We start from the raw sequence: 18,256 nt of genomic DNA, 5'->3' as shown, positions 1-18,256 counted from the left end.
AGGGTTTTCTAGGCTGTAATTTTTATGGGAGCAGGTTGCCAGATCTTCCTCCCATGGAGCGGCTAGGTGGGTTTGAGTTGTGAACCATTTGGATAGCAATTGACCACCTAACTGTGCCACCAAACCAAAAACCAAACCCACTGTTGTCCAGTTGATTTTGACACATAGCATCCCTAAAGGACAAGAGTAGAATTGCCCCATAGGATTTCCAAAGCTGTAAATCTTTACAGGTGACTGCCAGATTTTTCTCCTGTGGAGTGGCTGGTGGGTTCGAACTGCTGACCTTTTGGTTATCAGCAGGATGGCTTTAACCACTGCACCACCAGGGCTCCTTAAATCAGCTCTGCCTTCAAAATATGTTCCAGAAATTTGACCACCTCTCATCTCCACTTGTTGCACTAATTCGAGCCACTGTCATCTCTTGGCTATACAATTTCAGTAACTTCTTAAGTGATCTCTTTGCTTGTACCCTTAGCTTCTTTTTAGTATATTCTCATAGCATAGCATAGCAGCCAGAGTTATCTTCTAAAACCCTAAAACACATTTCAAGTCACTTCCCTTTTCAGAATTCTCTAATAGCTTCACATTACTTTCCACTAAAGTTTAACCTCCTGTGGCCTGCAAGGCTCTATATGATCTGGCCTCTTGCCGCCTTTTCAGCTCTTACCTCCTGCTGCTTATTTCTCTTTGCTCACTTCATTCTAGCCACACTGGCCTCAGGTTCTTTGTACTTGCTGTTCTTTTTGCCTTCAAGTTCTCTCCATAGCTCCTTCCTGGACTTTGTTCAGATCTTATATGAAATGTCACCTATTTGAAATCATCTTGTTTTATATTTTTTTCATAACATTTGTCACTACCTGAAATTATGTTTATGTGCTTGTCTCCTGAATTAGAATCTATTTCTTTTTGTCTGGCTTAGTCGCTGCTGTATCCGTAACTCTTAGCACAGTGTTTGTTCTGTAGTGGGTGCCCAATAAATAGTTAGAAATGAATAATCCAAAGCACAGATGGAGCATTAACTTTAAGTAAGAGGGTGCCTTTATTGTAAGAGAGAATAAAGAGGATGCAGTGGCTTTGGTAGAGGAGAGTGGGGGGAGTTACTAAATACCATATTTTTACACGGATAACGCCTTCTGTGTCTGTTTGCCAGCTGCACCTGCCTCCTGTGAGGTATTTTCATAAACATGTTATACTACTTTTTTTTCTAGCAATGTGTACTGAAAAACTGGCATAGTGGCGTTTATGAAAATACCCCATGGGGGAGGGCGTGGTTGGCAAACAAACGTAGAAGGTACACATTATTTTCGTAAAAATATGGTAATGGCTGTTCTCTGTGAAGTAGGAGGTACAGTCACCTGCCAGTAGTAGTGGGAAGGAAGGGGTATAGGTTTGCTGTTGTTGCTAGTTGTCATCTAGTTGATTCTGACTCATGGTGACTTCTTGTGTGCAGAGTAGAACTGTGCTCCATAGGGTTTTCAAGGCTGTGACCTTTCGGAAGTAGATCTCCAGGCTTGTCTTCTGAAGGCACCTTTGGGTGTGTTCAAACCACCAACCTTTCTGTTGGTAGTCGAGCACTTAACTGTTTGCGCCACCCAGGGATAGAGGGTTACTGTTAAGCTAAAATAATTAGACATCAGAGAAAGGAGAATTCCTTGTTGTTGTGTATCTGGGAAGTCTTCTTGGGGATGTTGAGCTTAGGTTGTGCTCTTCTAGATCAGTAGGATTTGGGTAGGTGGGGAGGGTATAGAAGGTATTGTAAACAGGAAGAATTGTAGGGGTCAAGATCCAACAGAGAACCGGGGTGGTTTGGGGGATACTGAATGTTTGATTTGACTACTGTAGAAGAAAAGGAAGTTAGAGTGGTCAAGTGGAACTAATTTTTAGACAGGTTTTGTTCTCCAGGCAGAGGCTTCTGAGCAGAGAAGTAACAAGTGTTCACGATGCTTATTGTGTAGGTAATATGCAGAATTATTTAGAAAGCTGGAGGATGGGTTTTAAAGGTAGTAAGGATATTGATTAAGGTGAGATTAAAAAGGAGTGATTGATTTAGAATTGCCTTTTTTTTTTTTAAAGGAAAAATTGCTTGGGTCAGAGTGCCTGGGTGTAGGCAGGGAGGAAGGAAGGAGCCTTACGTGACTGAGGATTGAAGCTGCTCTTACAGAATTGAGAATGTCATTGGACAGAGAAGCAGGTTTGTTGGAAGGAAATATACCAGGAAATTGTATTTTAGAAGAGTTTTTCTGCCTATGAATATGAAATCCTTGGTAATTACATTAAAACAGTGGTTCTTTTCCTGCTTACAGTATAGCTAGTAACTTGTCATTATGATCACTAGGTGTTCCTTATAAATATTTGTAGCTTCTTATCCATGTTACAAAATTAAACTGTGACCTTGACTAGGAAGTACTTCTTCCTGTTGTAGCTTTTAAGAAAGGTAATCACTCAATGAACGGTAAGGCAGAATATTTTCTTAGATCATGCATTACTCTTGTATGGTGTGCTTCATAATTTTTAAAGTACTTTCATGTCTTCACATATTTCATTTTAACAACTCAGTGAGATATGGGCAATTTGGATTTGCTGTTCACTTATTTTTTTTTAAACTGCAGTTAAAGATGGCAAGTGTTTATTATTTTTAATTTTTTAAAAATTGTAACAGATTTTAAATCTTGGTATAATTGTCTCCTAACTGGCTGTTTCTGATATTCTTCCTTTGTTCTCGTAATATCCTGTGCATAGTTTCTGAACTCACTCCATTGGGTATGTCTGTTAATGTTACTAGGTTATGGCAGGAATATAGGCTTTTTATCTTTGTATTCTTTGTTGCAGCATTCAATCATTTGCTTATTCAGCTAACATTTACTGAACATTAGCCATGTAGGCGAGTATGTTAGGTACCAAAATTACAGATAAAACAATGTCACTATCCTAAAAGAGTTACCAGTCTGAAGATGAGGAAATAGACAAACTACAGTATGTTTAGTGCTAGGAGTCCCTGGGTGTTGTAAATGGTTTATGCTTTTGGCTGTTTACCAAAAAGATGGGCAGTTCTAGTCCACCCAGGGGTGCCTCAGAAGAAAGGCCTGGTGATCTTTTTCCAAAAAATGAGCCATTGAAAGCTCTGTGGAGCATAGTTCTGCTCTGACACACGTGAGGTTGACATGAGTGGGAATTGACAACCGGTTTATATACAGTGCTATTTCCTCTCTGAACTTATTTGATATATGGTAAGTGAATAAAGAGGAGCCCTGGTGGTGCAGTGGTTAAAGTGCTTGACTGTGGATTGAAAGGTCAGCAGTTCAAACCCACCAGCTGCTCTGTAGGAGAAAGATGTGCCAGTCTGCTTCCATAAAGATTTACAGCCTTAGAAACCCTATCAGGCAGTTTTACTTCATTTTACAGGGTTGCCATATGTTGGAATTGACTAGGTGACAAGAGGTTTGGTTTTTTTTTTTTTAAGTGAATAAAAATGATTTTTTTTTTTTTTAGTTATGAAAAATACAATTAGTGATGATTTCAGAAAAATTGCTATTGATTTAAAAACATAAATTGTATGTGAATCATCTCTTTGGATTATTCATGTTACTTCTCTCAGCAGATAACTGAGTGGATACTTGGTTTTATATCTTACAGAGTCTGCTGAAATGGGGCATATATTAATATATTGGAATTATCGTTGTGTTATTTGGAAACCCTGGTGGTGTCGTGGTTAAGTGCTATGGCAGCAGTTCAGATCTACCAGGCGCTCCTTGAAAACCCTGTGGGGCAGTTCTACTCTGGCCTGTAGGGTTGCTCTGAGTCGGAATTGAGTCAGCAGCAGTGGATTTGGTTTGGTTTTTGGTTTATTTTGAAAGTTAGGTATAGATGTTTTAGAATTTTGTATATTTTAATTTTTTACATTTTGGTGTTTTCCGTGATTGAATGGCCATTTGGTATTATTTTTCACAGCAGGAGAAATTGAGATCATGATGTAATTTGAGTTTTCTTATAACTAAAATGCAGTGCATAATACTGTTGGCTTAACCATAATTGCTTCCTGCCTTTGGAGTTTTATGAAAATGTTCTGCTTATAACAGTTTTCTGTTTCTATTATGTGGGATGTTCAGGTTATGAAGATTAGAATCGGGACACTGTATGTAGATGGTCAGAATCCGTACATAGGTCCGAATTAATTTTCCTCAACCAAGATATAATAGAAGAAATGACATAAAATCCCACTGTCTTTTAATAAATGGGTAGACTGATGGATTCTACAATCCAGATTTTGTTATTTTAACTAGTAACTAATAATAAGGTTTTCAATTTTTCAGCTCTTTTAAGTTAAAGGATGTTTCACGGTATTCTTTGGTCATTTAGTCACCAAAAATAATGGAGTCTAAGTAGAAAACCCAGCAACATGTTCATTATACTTTGTTTAGTTAACTTTTTGTGATGTATAGCTTTAATACAATTGAAAATTTATTTTTGTAGTACTGTTTTCTGAAGGAAGGGGTACATCGTCAAGTCCTTTTGTTTTAAGTCAAGATGTAAATGTCAGGTTTTCTCTCTGAAACCGGAGTTTACAGATGTGACATAGTATTGGCTATTGGCTTAATAATAAGTTTTAAATAGTATTAATCAGAAATGAACTTATTCCTCGGGTTCACATTTAAACTGAGGCATGTTGAAATAATCTAGGTTCCAATCTGCACATCTGAATTCATTTTGTGAAATATGGCAAACAGCTGCATTTCGATTGAAAGCTAAAACAACTGCAGGACATTAACCCATTGAGAAGATTACAGTAGGTTTTCAGTTCCATGTTAACTGTATTTATTAGAGAAAATTGACTTGAGTGCTTCTGCTTTTAACCGACTTTTTTTTTTTTTTAATGTCTGGAAGAAAGGAAATAAAGCATTGGAATGATAGGACTTTGATGTGTAAAGAAGTTAATGTCTAAAGAAGTTAATTATCTAAATCATCAAACAAAATGTGGGCACGGAAAATAGTTATTTTAAAGAGTCTAATGAGCTATCAGCTCATCATGTCAAGAAAAATGCTATTCACCTGTTTGATTTAAAAATTAAACAACTTGACTGTGCAAGGATGATCATGGTTGTAATAAAATGGGATTGGGACCTTTTTCCTCTGACCAATAAATACTCTTGATGTGAAACATTTGCCCTAGGAGGACAACCGAAGAAAGCTGTGGTTTTATTACAAATTTACTTTCTGAAACGTCTCCCGCTGAGAGAGTTAAAGCAGGGTGTCTGGATTTGTAAAATGAAAAAAGGGCCAGCAATGTCTGCTCATCTTTTGAGTTAACATTTTCTCCAGGATGCCTCTGTCAGTCTTCTGTTGTGACAGCAGGGAAAGCCTTTTCTGTGGTCCTTGAGAAATCCAGGTTCCTACTTTCCGTTTAGCACTTTTTCTGAATTCTGTAGGACTAGAGGGACTGGAAGTACTTGGTTTCCTGTCTGTTTTCCCCCAGTCTTGGACTGGTGATTTTCTCTTTTTTTTTTAATTTGATTTTCAAATAGTAATGTTTTTATTCCTATATCATTTGTAGAACGCAATACTTAATTCTAACGTCTTTGCGAAAAAATAGGACAAATTTATGCTTAAGAAAAGTGATAGCCTTTCTTAGTGTTAGGTTCTTTTAAAAAAAAAATTTCCTAAATTATTTGTTTTGTTGTTGTTGTTGAGAATATACACAGCAAAACATACACAAATTCCACACTTTCTACCTGTACCGTTTGGGGACATTGATTACCTTTTTCGAGTTGTGCAGCCATTCTCACCTGCCTTTTCTGAGTTCCTGCTTTATTAACATAAGCTCATTGTCCCCTAAGTTCCTATCTGGTCTTTCGAGTTGTTGCAATTTGATCCCATATAGATGGTTCCTAAAAGAACATAATGCTCAAGGCAGCCTTTTTTTTTTTTTTTACTAGTGAAGCTATACTATTGTTCATTTTTTAAAACAACTTCAGGGAATATTTTCATTTAAGGTTTAAAGATTATCTCAGGGCAGTAGTTTCAGTGGTTCATCTACCCTCTGTGGCTACAGAAAGGCTAGAGTCTGTGAGAATTTGAAATTGTGTTCTGTGTGTCCCCTTTCTTGATCAGGATTCTTCTATGGAATCTTAGCATTAGGTTCTTTATGTGTTTTTGAATTTTGGTTTTGAAGCTCAATTTGAGTGGGACTTTTTCTTTTCTTTCTTTGTGCATGCACTCTCTGTCTAATGGCTTCGGCCTGGCCATTAGGCTCCTCAGAGCAGAACCAGGGCTTAGGTGGGCACCTAGTTGCTCTTATCCTGGAGGGATATTGCAGTCACACAGGTAGTCTGCTACTTGTTTTAGATCTTTGTCCTGCTGCCTTCTCAAAAGCTGTATGTAAGGTCTACATTCAGGCAGTGGTCCGTGGTAGCTCTTTTTCAGCCTTCTTTTATGGGTCCCAGCCCTTCCATCTAAGCCCTTGGTGAGTGATTTTGGTTGAGGTCCCCTGTATTTGTTTGGCCTCCATTCAGTAGTCAGATTAGAGGGATGCATTAGGAAGATAAAATTGGCAGCAATATGTAGAATGAACTGAGGTAAGAAGAGAGTGTGGGCCATAGCAGTAGAACGAGAGGGGAAGGATGTGAGAACATAAAGTAGAATATACTTGGCCTCTTAAATTGTAGAGTGCAAGAGAAGGAATCAAAGATAATGATGGAGACTTTAAGCTAGGATGAGTAGTAGCAAAAAAACACACACAAAAAAACTTTTTGTGTGTGTGTGTGTGTGTGTTTTTTGATGACTAGTAGCAGTAGGATGTTAATAGTGAAAATTGAACCTAAAAGGAAGCTACCTAATGTTGAATTGCTTTGATATCTTTTAGTGAAAATATTCTAGTTACTTAAACTTATGTGATTGTGAAATATAATGAATCTAAATTTCTCATATAAAAGTTTTTTAGCAGATTAAAAAGGGAGAATTCTTAACATCTTTCTGTTTGTAATAATAGCTAACATAATTAGGTATATACTGCATCCCAAGTACTATTCTGAAAACTTTGTGTATTAATTCATTTAATCCTGTTAACAACCCCAAGAAAGAGAGATTATCATTCCTATTTTATAGATTAGGAAACTTAGGCATGGAAGTTAAGTAACTTGCAGAGCTACTGACTACCAGGCAGTCTGATCCCAGAACCTGCCTTTTTAGTTTTTTGTGCTTCCTTAAAAGTTCTCAGTACAGCTTTATTTTATCATATGCTAGTTCTAAATTACATTCTTCTTTAGAATTTCAAAGTATCTTTGTTTTAAGGAGAGCTATGGTTTTGCAACATTTATATAAACGTAAAATAACATTTATTGGACACTTAGTATGTAATAGTTGTTTATGGGACTGCCACGTGCATTAAGTAAAATGGTGTACAGCAGAACTGACATCTTGTTTTTCCATTATGCATCAGTTTAATTTTATTGGGAAATGTCACATTTTAAATGGAGTTTCTTAAATCCTTAAGATTATGAAACATCACAGTGCTTACTTTTGACCCAGTGGTTGACTTTTTTTTCTATTTTTATTTGCATTTTATGCTTCGGTTAAAATGGGAATTAGGTTATCCTATAGTTTTCCAATTTTGCATTTTACAGTGGTGGAACTCTTTCTTTAATTGGAATCTTACTTGGAACACCATTATAGAAGAGAAAAATCGGAGTTGTTCTTGATGAAATTGGGGACATGCATGCTTGGGGGCCAGTGGGACCTCCCTCAGGTATCTCCAGTGAACCTTAAGACTCCCTAGAACATATTTTGGACATCAAAGCTCTATTAAAATATTTTAATGAGTATTTTTCTTCTATTACTTATTGCAAAATAGGTACTGAAATGTTTATCACTAAAGTGAGTGAGTGGTGCCCTAATTGACTAAGCAGTTTTTTTCCACCTTACTGGTTCATTTTAACGTTGTTGTTGATAGGTGCTGTCAAGTTGGTTCTGACTCACAGCAACCCCGTGTACAACAGAATGAAACACTGCCGGGTCCTACATCATCCTCACAATCATTTCATTTTTCTCTATTAAAATCTCATTGTAATAGAGAGCACTAAGTATAAATAAATCAGTTTTATATAAAACAATCAGAAAGTTAAATTTTTCTATACTTTTTGAAGGAGTTTGTAATCATTGTTGTTTTTTTCATGTGTTTATTTGTAATTAAAATACATTTTGTAAGCTTTATTTCTGTTTTTTGTTTAGATGAATAATACTGTGGCCAGCCCAATGTCCACTGCTACTTCGAGTAGCGGAAGAAACGCAGGGAAGTCTGTAAGCTTTGCAGTTGAATTACAGAGTATGATGTAAGTATGTTTTCTGCATCTCATTTATTTTTATTTTAAATTTATTCTTGTTGAATACAGACTATAGAAATAACAATTTATAAAACTAATTTGGAAATAATTTGAAATAGTCTCTGATAACATCTTAAATAGCCCTATCCAGAAGAAGCAAAATTGGATAAAAATGTTGTGGTGGTATATATTTTGATGAAAGTGAATATTGGTTCATTTTTATAAAAGGTAGAATGACTAATCACATAAACATTTTTGCTGTAATATCTGCCCAAGACTGGATAGGTTATTACTATTTTAGTTTTTGAAAATTTTGAGATCGATTATATGGTTGGCTAGTTGAAATGTTTTCATAGAGGAGCTCTCAGTTTTTCTCAAATGTCATAATCCTGTGAGCCTACTTTATTTTTATTTTTGATAATATTTAAAGTCGCTATGTTTCAGGGGCCAGGAAAGCATTTAGAACCTATGAAGACACATTAACTCAGGCTTTGAGAAATTGTACAGTATTAGTAAGGTTTCTTCTCTGCGGACCTATCTGCGTGATTTCTGTCTTCTTGCATTGAGTGCAATTGCATATCTTGAGTCGATGGAAGGTAGCATATTTATTAGAACTGCTCTCTGCTGGTGTACGCTAGTTTTCCTTTATTATTTGTTCAGGAGACAATTATCTGCAGAAGGGGGCCAACACATTAGAGCTCCTCTTTTCCTCTGGATACATTATTCATGACTTATCAGGCAGCTTAAAAGAATGTTTTTGTTGAAAGCTTAGGTGTTTTCCTCTTAAGGGTGTATATTGATAGCTATTTTTTTTTATATGTAGTATATAGTATTGAATATTGTATATAGTATATGTATGGATAAAAAAATTGTATATGTGATGCCTGTGTATATTGATAGCCAGTGTGTGATGACTGTGTTTCAAAGGTAAACTGAGCATATACCCAATAGTTGCTTGGTGAAGATACTTTAAACAACAATGAAAACATTTAGGTCATAGATTCCCACATTTTTAATTTGGACATTTTTCAAACTCACGGAGTTAAAGAGAATAGTAGAATGAACTCCAAGTATCCATTATCCAGCTCTAACGATAACCGTATTTAACCTTCCTCCTCATGATCTACTTTTCTTTTATATGAAGTATTTCAAAGCAAATCCCAGGCATCATATTTCAAATTTTGTGGTATTTTTAAAACAATATATTTGTAAGTAGGTAACAAACAGGTGATCTATAGCAGGGGTCAGCAAACTATGGCCATGGGCCCATTGGCTCACTGCCAGATTTTTAAATAGCATTTTATTGGACCACAGCCATGCTTAGTCATTTACCTATTGCATATGGCTGTGTTCATGCTACACGGCAGAGCTGAGTATTTGTGAGAGAGACTGTATGGCCCAAATGTTTACTCTCTGGCCCTTTACAGACAAAGCTTGATGACTTCTGATCTGTAGAAATAGCTCTCTGTAAGAAGAAAGATGTAGAATGGTCTTTCCTTTTGTCATTTATACTTAGGAGGGGTTCTATTTAGTGAATTTGAGGGACTGCAGGCCATGTAGGAAAACTGAGAAAAAATAAAAGCTAAATTCAGCACTTTCTTATTAAATACTTTTGCAAACATCTTTTCAACCGATGTGCCTAAGCTGGATTCAGAACGCAGAAGTTGTTTTTGGCTACAACTCTGGAAGAAATATACATTTTCCTTCTATTTCAGACCTCATAGAGAGGCCGCTCCTAATAGTTACATTCATCATTTATAGTCTGAAGGTATTTTTCTCCTTATGAATTGCTTCATAGAACAGAGAAATAGGGCCAGAATTGGGGGAATCCCTTTTAAATTTGTCAGTATTTTCTATTTGTATAAAATTTGGCAGGTTTTGATTGTATAAAGTTAAAATAACATGCATTGGAACCTTGCATATGTGCTTATTTCAAAAGAGAAAGTGCAGACCTAAGTCTCTGTGTGTGTGTGACAGGAATTTCATTCCGTGAATCCCTGTTTTACTGATGCTGTTACAGAGTTCCAGGCCTGTTTGTGTGGCTGCATTTCAGTCCTCTACTGCTACTAGCCTTCCACACCCATTCACAGCTAATGAGCTGCTAGTTTTTGGCTCCCTACTCTGTAAATCAGTAACAATATTGTAGTGTCATTTCCAGGGAGTGTTTTCACTGGAAAGTATCTAGTTGTCAAGCACAAGGAAATGGTCGTGATCTGCTGTTAAATAACAGAACTGGCAGCTAGTCTGTTCTTCTATTAGATCCTGACCTTGAGGAACTTACTGTATTTTAAATTTGGGTGGTAAATACCACAAGTGAAGCGTTAGGAAATGCTTCTACAGATTTTAAACTAAAGGATTGGTAGTTAAACAATTGATAGTGGGTTAGGGATGATAGCAGGTGTCATATAACTGAGTAAATTTGCTTTATGTTCTTTATTACAGCTCTTTGAATAATATGTACTAGAAGGGTCCAGAGGGTTTTCAGTTTTAAGTTATTAAATGCAAGCAGTTGTAAATTGGAAAGTGAAATTGTATTCAATCCACAGTGCAGGTATTTCAGTTATATGATTAGAATCAAAATATATTTGATCCTTGCTGCACTAGACTAGGGCATTGTTGCGTATGTAAAATGGTATCATTAACTGTCATTTATTTATTTATTTATTTATTTAGTATTATGGAGTTATAAGCTATGAAAGACTATGTTCCTGGCTTTATTCTCACCTTAATCTGTCTTTAAAGAGACCTAATATATTATTAGTAGATGGTTATTAAAGTGACAAGGTTTCTTCAGGTATTTCCCTAGTGCATTTAAGTTATTCAGGAAAATGGGGAAAAGAGAAATTCCTAAAAGTAAAAAGTGCTAATATAGATGCGTTACAATTTTTAAGGTGCTTTAATAATGTCAGTGATAATAGCAAATGCTTATATAGAACGTACCGTGTGCCAGGCACTCTGTGGAGTACTTCCACATCATTTCATTTAATCCTCACAACAACCCTATGAGGTAGTTTAGGTACTGTTAGTCCCTTTTACAGATGAGGAGATTAGGAGCCCTGAGGGCTCAACAGTTAAGAGCTCAGCTGCTAATCTAAAGGTTGATGATTTGAAACTACCTAGTGGTTCTGTACCTGTAAAGATTAAAAACCGAAAAACCCGTTGCTGTCAAGTTGATTTTGACTCATATTGGCTCTATAGGGCAGAGTAGAACTGCCCCATAGGGTTTTCCAAAGCTTGTAATTTTTATGGACTCCTGTGGAACAGCTTGTGGGTTCAAACCACCGACCTTTTGGTTAGCAGCCGAGCACTTAATCCATGTTCCACCAGGGCTCCTTCTGTAAAGATTACAGCCTACAAAATCCTATGGGGCAGTTCTGCTCTGTCACATGGGGTCACTGTGGGTTGAAATCAGCTTGATGGCACCTAACAACAACAAACATTAGCACTGAAAATAATTCACTGAATCGTGTAGCAATCATGAGTGCTGCAAAAGTTGACAGGTGATAAAAGACAAGGAGATCGACACACAAACATTAAGTAACTCACCAAAAATTACCTAGTCAGTGGCAAAACCTGGATTTAAACCAGGACGTCTTGTTACAGAGTCCGTGCTCTTGACAATTATGCTAAAGTACATTTCAGTCAATAAAATTTTTATTTTGATTTAGAAAAATTATAAATTTTTATAAATTAACTTTTACTATGTGACTAGTGTGCTGTAATGAAGTTATAATGTAAAAGCCAAAATAATCATTCTGTTAATAACAGTTATTAGTAATGGGGTCTAATGTTTATTAGAAGTATTAGAGTAAGTTGTCATTAAGTTGACATTAATATTGTCATAGCATTTATTTCAGTTTCTTAAATCTAACCACCAAATCTTTTTAAGCAAGGGCAAATCAGTAATCAAGACAAAGTATATATAGTTTTCACAGAAATCATATACTCCTTATTGAACCCATATTTGTGATATAAAACTTATATTACAAGTATATAAACTTGGCCATATTGTGGTTGAATATTTAATCTATCCTAATTTTGTATGTTATCATTATTAAATACTTGATTTTAATTTCTGATATTTAAAGTACGCAAAAATATGTGGATAAACTTATCCTTCTACTTTTTGTGAAATGCACCTGTTTGGGATAGTTTAAGATATACTCCAGTTTTTTATAATAATGAAAATTTTCAAATTGTGATGTGAAACTGGGCATTGTTCCTAGAAGTGAGACTATATGTAAAAGCAGATTGAGAATATTAGGAGCCCTGGTGACGCAGTGGTTAAGCCATTGGCTGCTAGCTGAAAGCTCAGCAGTTTAAATGCACCAGCTGCTCTGTGGCAGAAAGATGTGGCAGCCTGCTTCTGTAAAGCCTTGGAAACCCTATGGGGCAGTTCCGCCCTGTCCTGTAGGGTTGCTATGAGTCTGAATTGACATTTTTTTTTTTTTTGATGTGACTAGAAGTTAATTATACTTCTTTCAGAAATGAAATAAATGTTGTAAGTTGGTAGATTCAACTGAATTTATTGCCTGCATTAGAAAAATGGGCAAGATACAATTTTGAATTTGTACTTCAATATCACTATTAATTTTCTCTTGAAAAGAAAATAAGACTTCCATTCTGGGGATAAAATATGTAATTACTAGGGAGAAAAACATCTTGGTCACTTTTAAAAATGAATTCTTGAAATTCAGGGAGGTGGAGTCATTTGAGTAATTCTGTGACAAAAATCTTAGTTATATGAGGAAAAACAGGTAAAAATTCACAGATCTTTCATTCTAAAATTGCAGTGTAATTATGAATTTTTTTTTTATACTAAAAGATGGACATACCTGTTCTGAACTAATCTGCTGGCAGAAGTTGGCTCTAATTGATGTGGCTGCTTACAATCTTCATTTATCCTTGTAGCGTGTGCTTTATGTGTAGGATTAACTTTCTAAAATGTGAAAACTTTTAAATTCTGAAATAACAGGTTTTAGATAAGGGATTGTGGGCTTTACCTCACAGGGTTAATATGCAATAAATGAGATACTGAATTAAAGCACATAGCATAGTTCCTTGCTAGTGGTAAGCACTTTCACGTTAACTATCCTCTTTTTAAAAATAATTATTATCGTCAACATAGATTAGGAAGCTTCTAAAAAGTGCTTCAGGTGCAGAGGGAAATGATGGTAATTTTATGTGAAGAAATTCGTAGAGAAAAAATGATTTGTCTATATTACAGCATGCTGTCTAGTAGAGCTTTCTACTGTAATGGAAATTTCTGTTTCCTGCTGTCCAGTATGATAGCCACTAGCTACATGTAGCTCTTGATGGTGGGAAATGAGCTAAGCAACTGAGGAACTGAATTTTAAATTTAATTTAAATTTAAGTGACCACTGGTAGTAAGTGGCTACCATGTTGTAGAAAATGTAAATTGGTAGGTTTAATATTATATTCATGTTCACTGTTTGTGCCACCCAGGGACTCCTCCATCTTATAAAAGTATGCATAATATGGAAACCCTGGTGGCGTGATGGTTAAGTGCTATGGCTGCTAACCAAAGGGTCGGCAGTTCGAATCCATCAGGCGCTCCTTGGAAACTCTGGGGCAGTTCTACTCTGACCTATAGGGTTGCTATGAGTCGGAATCGACTCGACAGCACTGGGTTCTGGGTTTTTCTGGGTTATGCATAATATTAACGTGTGTTCAGTTTCTTAGAAATGTTGTTTTGTGAATATACATAATACATTTACACTTGGTCTTTCTAAAAATCCTGGCTATAGCTCTGAATATATCGTATTGTACTTGATTACCATGCAGCATGTATAATTGAATATGTAATATTATTGTGAGTTTTGGGTTCTCATTTTTATGTAGCTAGATTTGCAGAATTTCTGTTAGCTATAAAGTTAGCAATATGTTCTGTAATATTTTGTCAATTTATTATTCTCTTTTTATTATGTGGAGATTTCGAGTTTTCTGGTTTTATGTGTAGCAAGTTCAAAATCTTTATAAAAGGTACAGGATTGAAATGGATTCTTCGATACTGAAAATATTTCAGAAAATGCTTAGTGATTTTGGGTAGGAAATTAAAGTCTGATATCTATGATTATGTGTTGATGGCTCCATACAATAAAATTCTTTTCATGTAGAGTGCAAACAGCTCCCCAAATTAAGAAGGTGTAATTTGAAAAAGAACAGTAAATTCTTAATATAGACGAATCAATCTCTTTGGTTTTAACTGTTCGTTGATTCTCAAGGCCCATGACAGTTTTTTAAGTTTGCTGAGGCAGTTTTTTTTTTTTTAATCTGCTTTAGGTGAAAGTTTATAGCCCAAATTAGTTTCTCATTCAAAAATTTATCCACAAATTGTTTTGTGACATTGGTTAAAGTCCTCGCATTGTGTCAGCACTCTCTCCCTTTTTCTTTCCACTTCAGGTTCCCAGTGTCCATTTGTCCAGCTGTCCTATCCCTTCTTGCCTTCTTGTCTTTGCTTTAGGGCAGGTGCTGCCCATCTGGTCTTATATACTTGAATGAGGCACAGTTTTGATTCTCTCTAGATGTGAGACTGATAGTGCTTTTACATTACATCCATTGAAAATGGGAGTTAAAGTAGTCTAATATATTTAATATATGATATATATGTGCTACCGTATATAAGTGTGTATATTTTTAATGTATTATACTGCACACACTATATATGTTGGCATGAATGTTTGTACCATTTTTTACATATTAATCTTTTTTGGACATAGACATTTTGTTAAGCAAAACACCATGTACCTGTTTTAAAAAAAGGCTACTGTAGTCTTTAGAAGATTTTCTAGTTGCCACAAACATTTTTTCATAGATTGCTCTATCTTAAAACAATCACATTATAACTAGTTTTGCCATTGCTGTTAAAGTCCTGATTATTAGCTTTTTGTGGCTTTCTCCCTACTCTTGTATTACACTGACTGGTCATGTGCATTTAAAAGGAATAACAATATACTAGTAATATTTCTCTGTCATTTTATGGGTTAAGTTAAATTTTATGGGCAGGCTTGGAAATCAGTATTTGTTATTCAACAAATATAACATTCTTTCTGTGTGGAATTACTTTACAAACTGCCAAACTTGGAGTACAATCCACTTCTAAGTTAAGCAGTGGTAGCATTTTTCATCCTGCCTCTTCCAGTCTATAATTTGAGTTTAACAGTGTCCTCGTATACTCCAGTCCTTTAGAAGCATGTGAACAGGGACAATGTTTGTTTTTTATATATAGTAAAACTTATCCAGAGTTTATAATAAAATGTAAACAGCATTTTAAAGGGCAAATTGATGTAAAGAACAATATTGCCATAAGTAAGTGCTTGATTAATTAGCATGATAAAGTGAAAGGATTGGGAGCCAGAAGATCTTGGCTCAGTTCTGTATGGGTGGGTTTTATATGTAAGAACCAAATAAAATAACTCTCCTTCATCCCCAGTAACACAAAAAACAAAAACAACAACCTGGAAATGTAACAAGTAAGGGAATTGTTATATCAACATTTTATTCACAATGAAGTGCCTCCTATATTTTCTTATTACAGAAGCAGTTCATGTTATTTTCTGAAAAAACAAAAACCTCAGCCAATACAGGAAAATTGTAAAGAACACTTTAAAGTCACCGAATTAAGTTACTGCTTTTAATGCTTTGGTATTTCGTTCCAGATCTTTTCCAATGCATATAAGAAAATTTTAAAAATGTATCAGTAGCTCATAATTACTGTTGTGTAAATTGGTTTTCACTTAATATGTATTAAGCCTTTACCATTTCGGTAAATATACTTGTACAGCATTATCTTTATACCTTTCATTTTTGACAGAAAGTCCAATCTTCAGGTACTATATTATGTTGTCTTATCTTTATTCTATTTTAGGCTTTTAGCTTCTGCAGTTAAATATTTTTTAATCCGTTATTTTGTTATATGGTGAGAGGGACTGTTAAACAATTTAAGTTAAAGCAGTTTTATTTCAGAGTGGTTTGCCAGTGGTTTCACCACGAAAAATTAAGTAAGCCTTCCTTTCCCCTCGGAATTAGAATGCTACCTTTATCAGATAATAAATTATTTTTCCTTGCTTTGTTCCATTGAATTGTCTATTCTTTTGCCAATGCTGAGTTATTTTAGTTCTTGTAGCTTCTTAATATGTTTTAATATTTGGTATTATAGTTCATGCCCATCCTCCTAACTCTTCTTTTTAAAATATTTGTTGACTCTTTTCCTATTTTTATTCTTCCAGATGAATTTTTAGGAATCATTTTATCACGTTCCAAAACAAATTCTAAGTGCAAATTTTAAGCAGTTTCATTTTTCTTTCCTTTTTATGCTTTTTACTGTATACTCAGATTTCAAACATTGGTCTGTGCAATTCATTTTACTTTTAAAGTTGATTAATGAAGTAATTTTACATTTAGAAAGTTTATTTGAAACAACACTGGGTAGAAATACCAAAAACAACTGACTAATGAGTGGGTTGGTTGGCTAGTGTATGATTAGAGACTCTGAAGAACTTCTCAGTTTTCTTTAATATTTGTTTTTCTTGCTTGAATGTAGAATTGTGCTGTGCTGGCAGTATGTAAAAACCAGCCAGACTGTCCCCTCAATTTTAGAAAAGGTGGGCAACGATGGCCAGAAACAAAAGAGTAGCTTAATTTGTTTTATAGATACATAAAATTTTATTCTAATTGAATTATATACATGGTGTATGTGCAATATGGAGCCCTGGTGGTATTGTGGTGAAGGGTGCAGCTGCTAACCAAAATGTCAGCTGTTTGAATCCACCAGCTGCTCCTTGGAAACTCTATGGGGCAGTTCTGCTCTGTCCTGTAGGCTCGCTCTGAGTTGGAGTAGGCTCCACGGCAGCGGGTTTGGTTCGGTTTTGGTTTATGTGCAATATAATTTATAAAGAATAAATATATTTAATCCAGTCTTCATTTTATGAATAAATGAAACTCATCTTGTAAAGTGATCAGACGAGTCTTTTTCTGACCATTTTATTGAAGATGTTTCTGTAGTAGGTTATTTCCATGTATGACTACTTACGAACAGAATACCAGGTACAGTTTAGCCTTTTTGAAGCTTTGGTGTAACTATGAAATGTTGCACTCCACCTGTACTATAGTGGTGTCCTTAGGCACCACTGAGGCATATGGTTTGTGTCTGTGATTAGTGATCCTACTTTGCTGTGCTGTTTGAATTTATGTCCTTATTTGTATGATTCTCATCTTTTCTCCCTCCTTGGCAGCTGCTCATTTTGTTGGCTGTCGTGTCAGACTCTGGCAGTGTTTCACCTCCCCGCCTTGAATGCTGCTTCTAGTCTCCTAAAGACTCAAATCTAAGAGTGCCTAAGCTGGGAACACCTGACACAACTTTCTCTTCTGAGAAACTCACCTGATCTTTGGTGTGTAAACTGAATGATAATCAGTTTTGAGAGTATAGTGCCTAGTTTTCAGTTCTGAAATTGTCAGGTAGTAGGGGAAAACTTATTTCTAAGCCCTTTGGGGATGATTCTTTCTCTTAACGAGACAGTGTTATAGATTTTAATTTGGTTGCTGGCTGGGTTAATTCAGTACACAAGATATTTTTTTTTATCCATCAAAAAGGTCTGATGTAATATTTATTTTCAGTTATGCCTAATTACCATTTTTAACATTTTGAAGAAGTAGGCAAGGCCACTGGCTGGGGTGGCAGGGACGTGGGATACGGAAGCTTGAGGAGAGTGGTGAAGGTTTGTAGTGGCAACTGTGGAGTCAGAGAGAGAAAGCTAATTAGGCATATGCTTAGTATTGCCCAGTGCTGTCAAGGGCTCATCTCAGGCTAGTCAGCATTTGTACAATTTTCTGTAGCAGTGCGTAGCTGCTGGGGCATAGAGCTGGAAAAGAAGGATATTTGGATTGATCTAGGTATTTGAAGGGCAGATGTGTCAGAAGGATAT

The 18,256-nt window shown here is 35.6% G+C and overlaps 2 protein-coding genes across 5 annotated transcripts in view; one reads left to right on the top strand and one right to left on the bottom strand.

Moving 5' to 3' along the window:
- The window catches only part of SUPT3H (SPT3 homolog, SAGA and STAGA complex component), a 538,271-nt gene that overhangs the window by 7,132 nt on the left and 512,883 nt on the right, over nt 1–18,256 (top strand). For all 3 annotated transcript variants that reach the window (XM_049893481.1, XM_049893456.1, XM_049893465.1), the window contains exon 2: nt 8,221–8,321. In XM_049893481.1, the coding sequence (XP_049749438.1) occupies nt 8,221–8,321 (101 nt within the window). The remainder of the gene's footprint in view (nt 1–8,220; nt 8,322–18,256) is intronic.
- The window catches only part of RUNX2 (RUNX family transcription factor 2), a 232,520-nt gene that overhangs the window by 191,735 nt on the left and 22,529 nt on the right, over nt 1–18,256 (bottom strand). The window lies entirely within an intron of this gene.

The sequence above is a fragment of the Elephas maximus genome, chromosome 1 (genome assembly GCF_024166365.1).
Source record: "Elephas maximus indicus isolate mEleMax1 chromosome 1, mEleMax1 primary haplotype, whole genome shotgun sequence".
Lineage (NCBI taxonomy): Eukaryota > Metazoa > Chordata > Mammalia > Proboscidea > Elephantidae > Elephas > Elephas maximus.
Note: the sequence above shows the minus strand (reverse complement) of the source record. Positions and strands in the feature narration are given on the sequence as shown.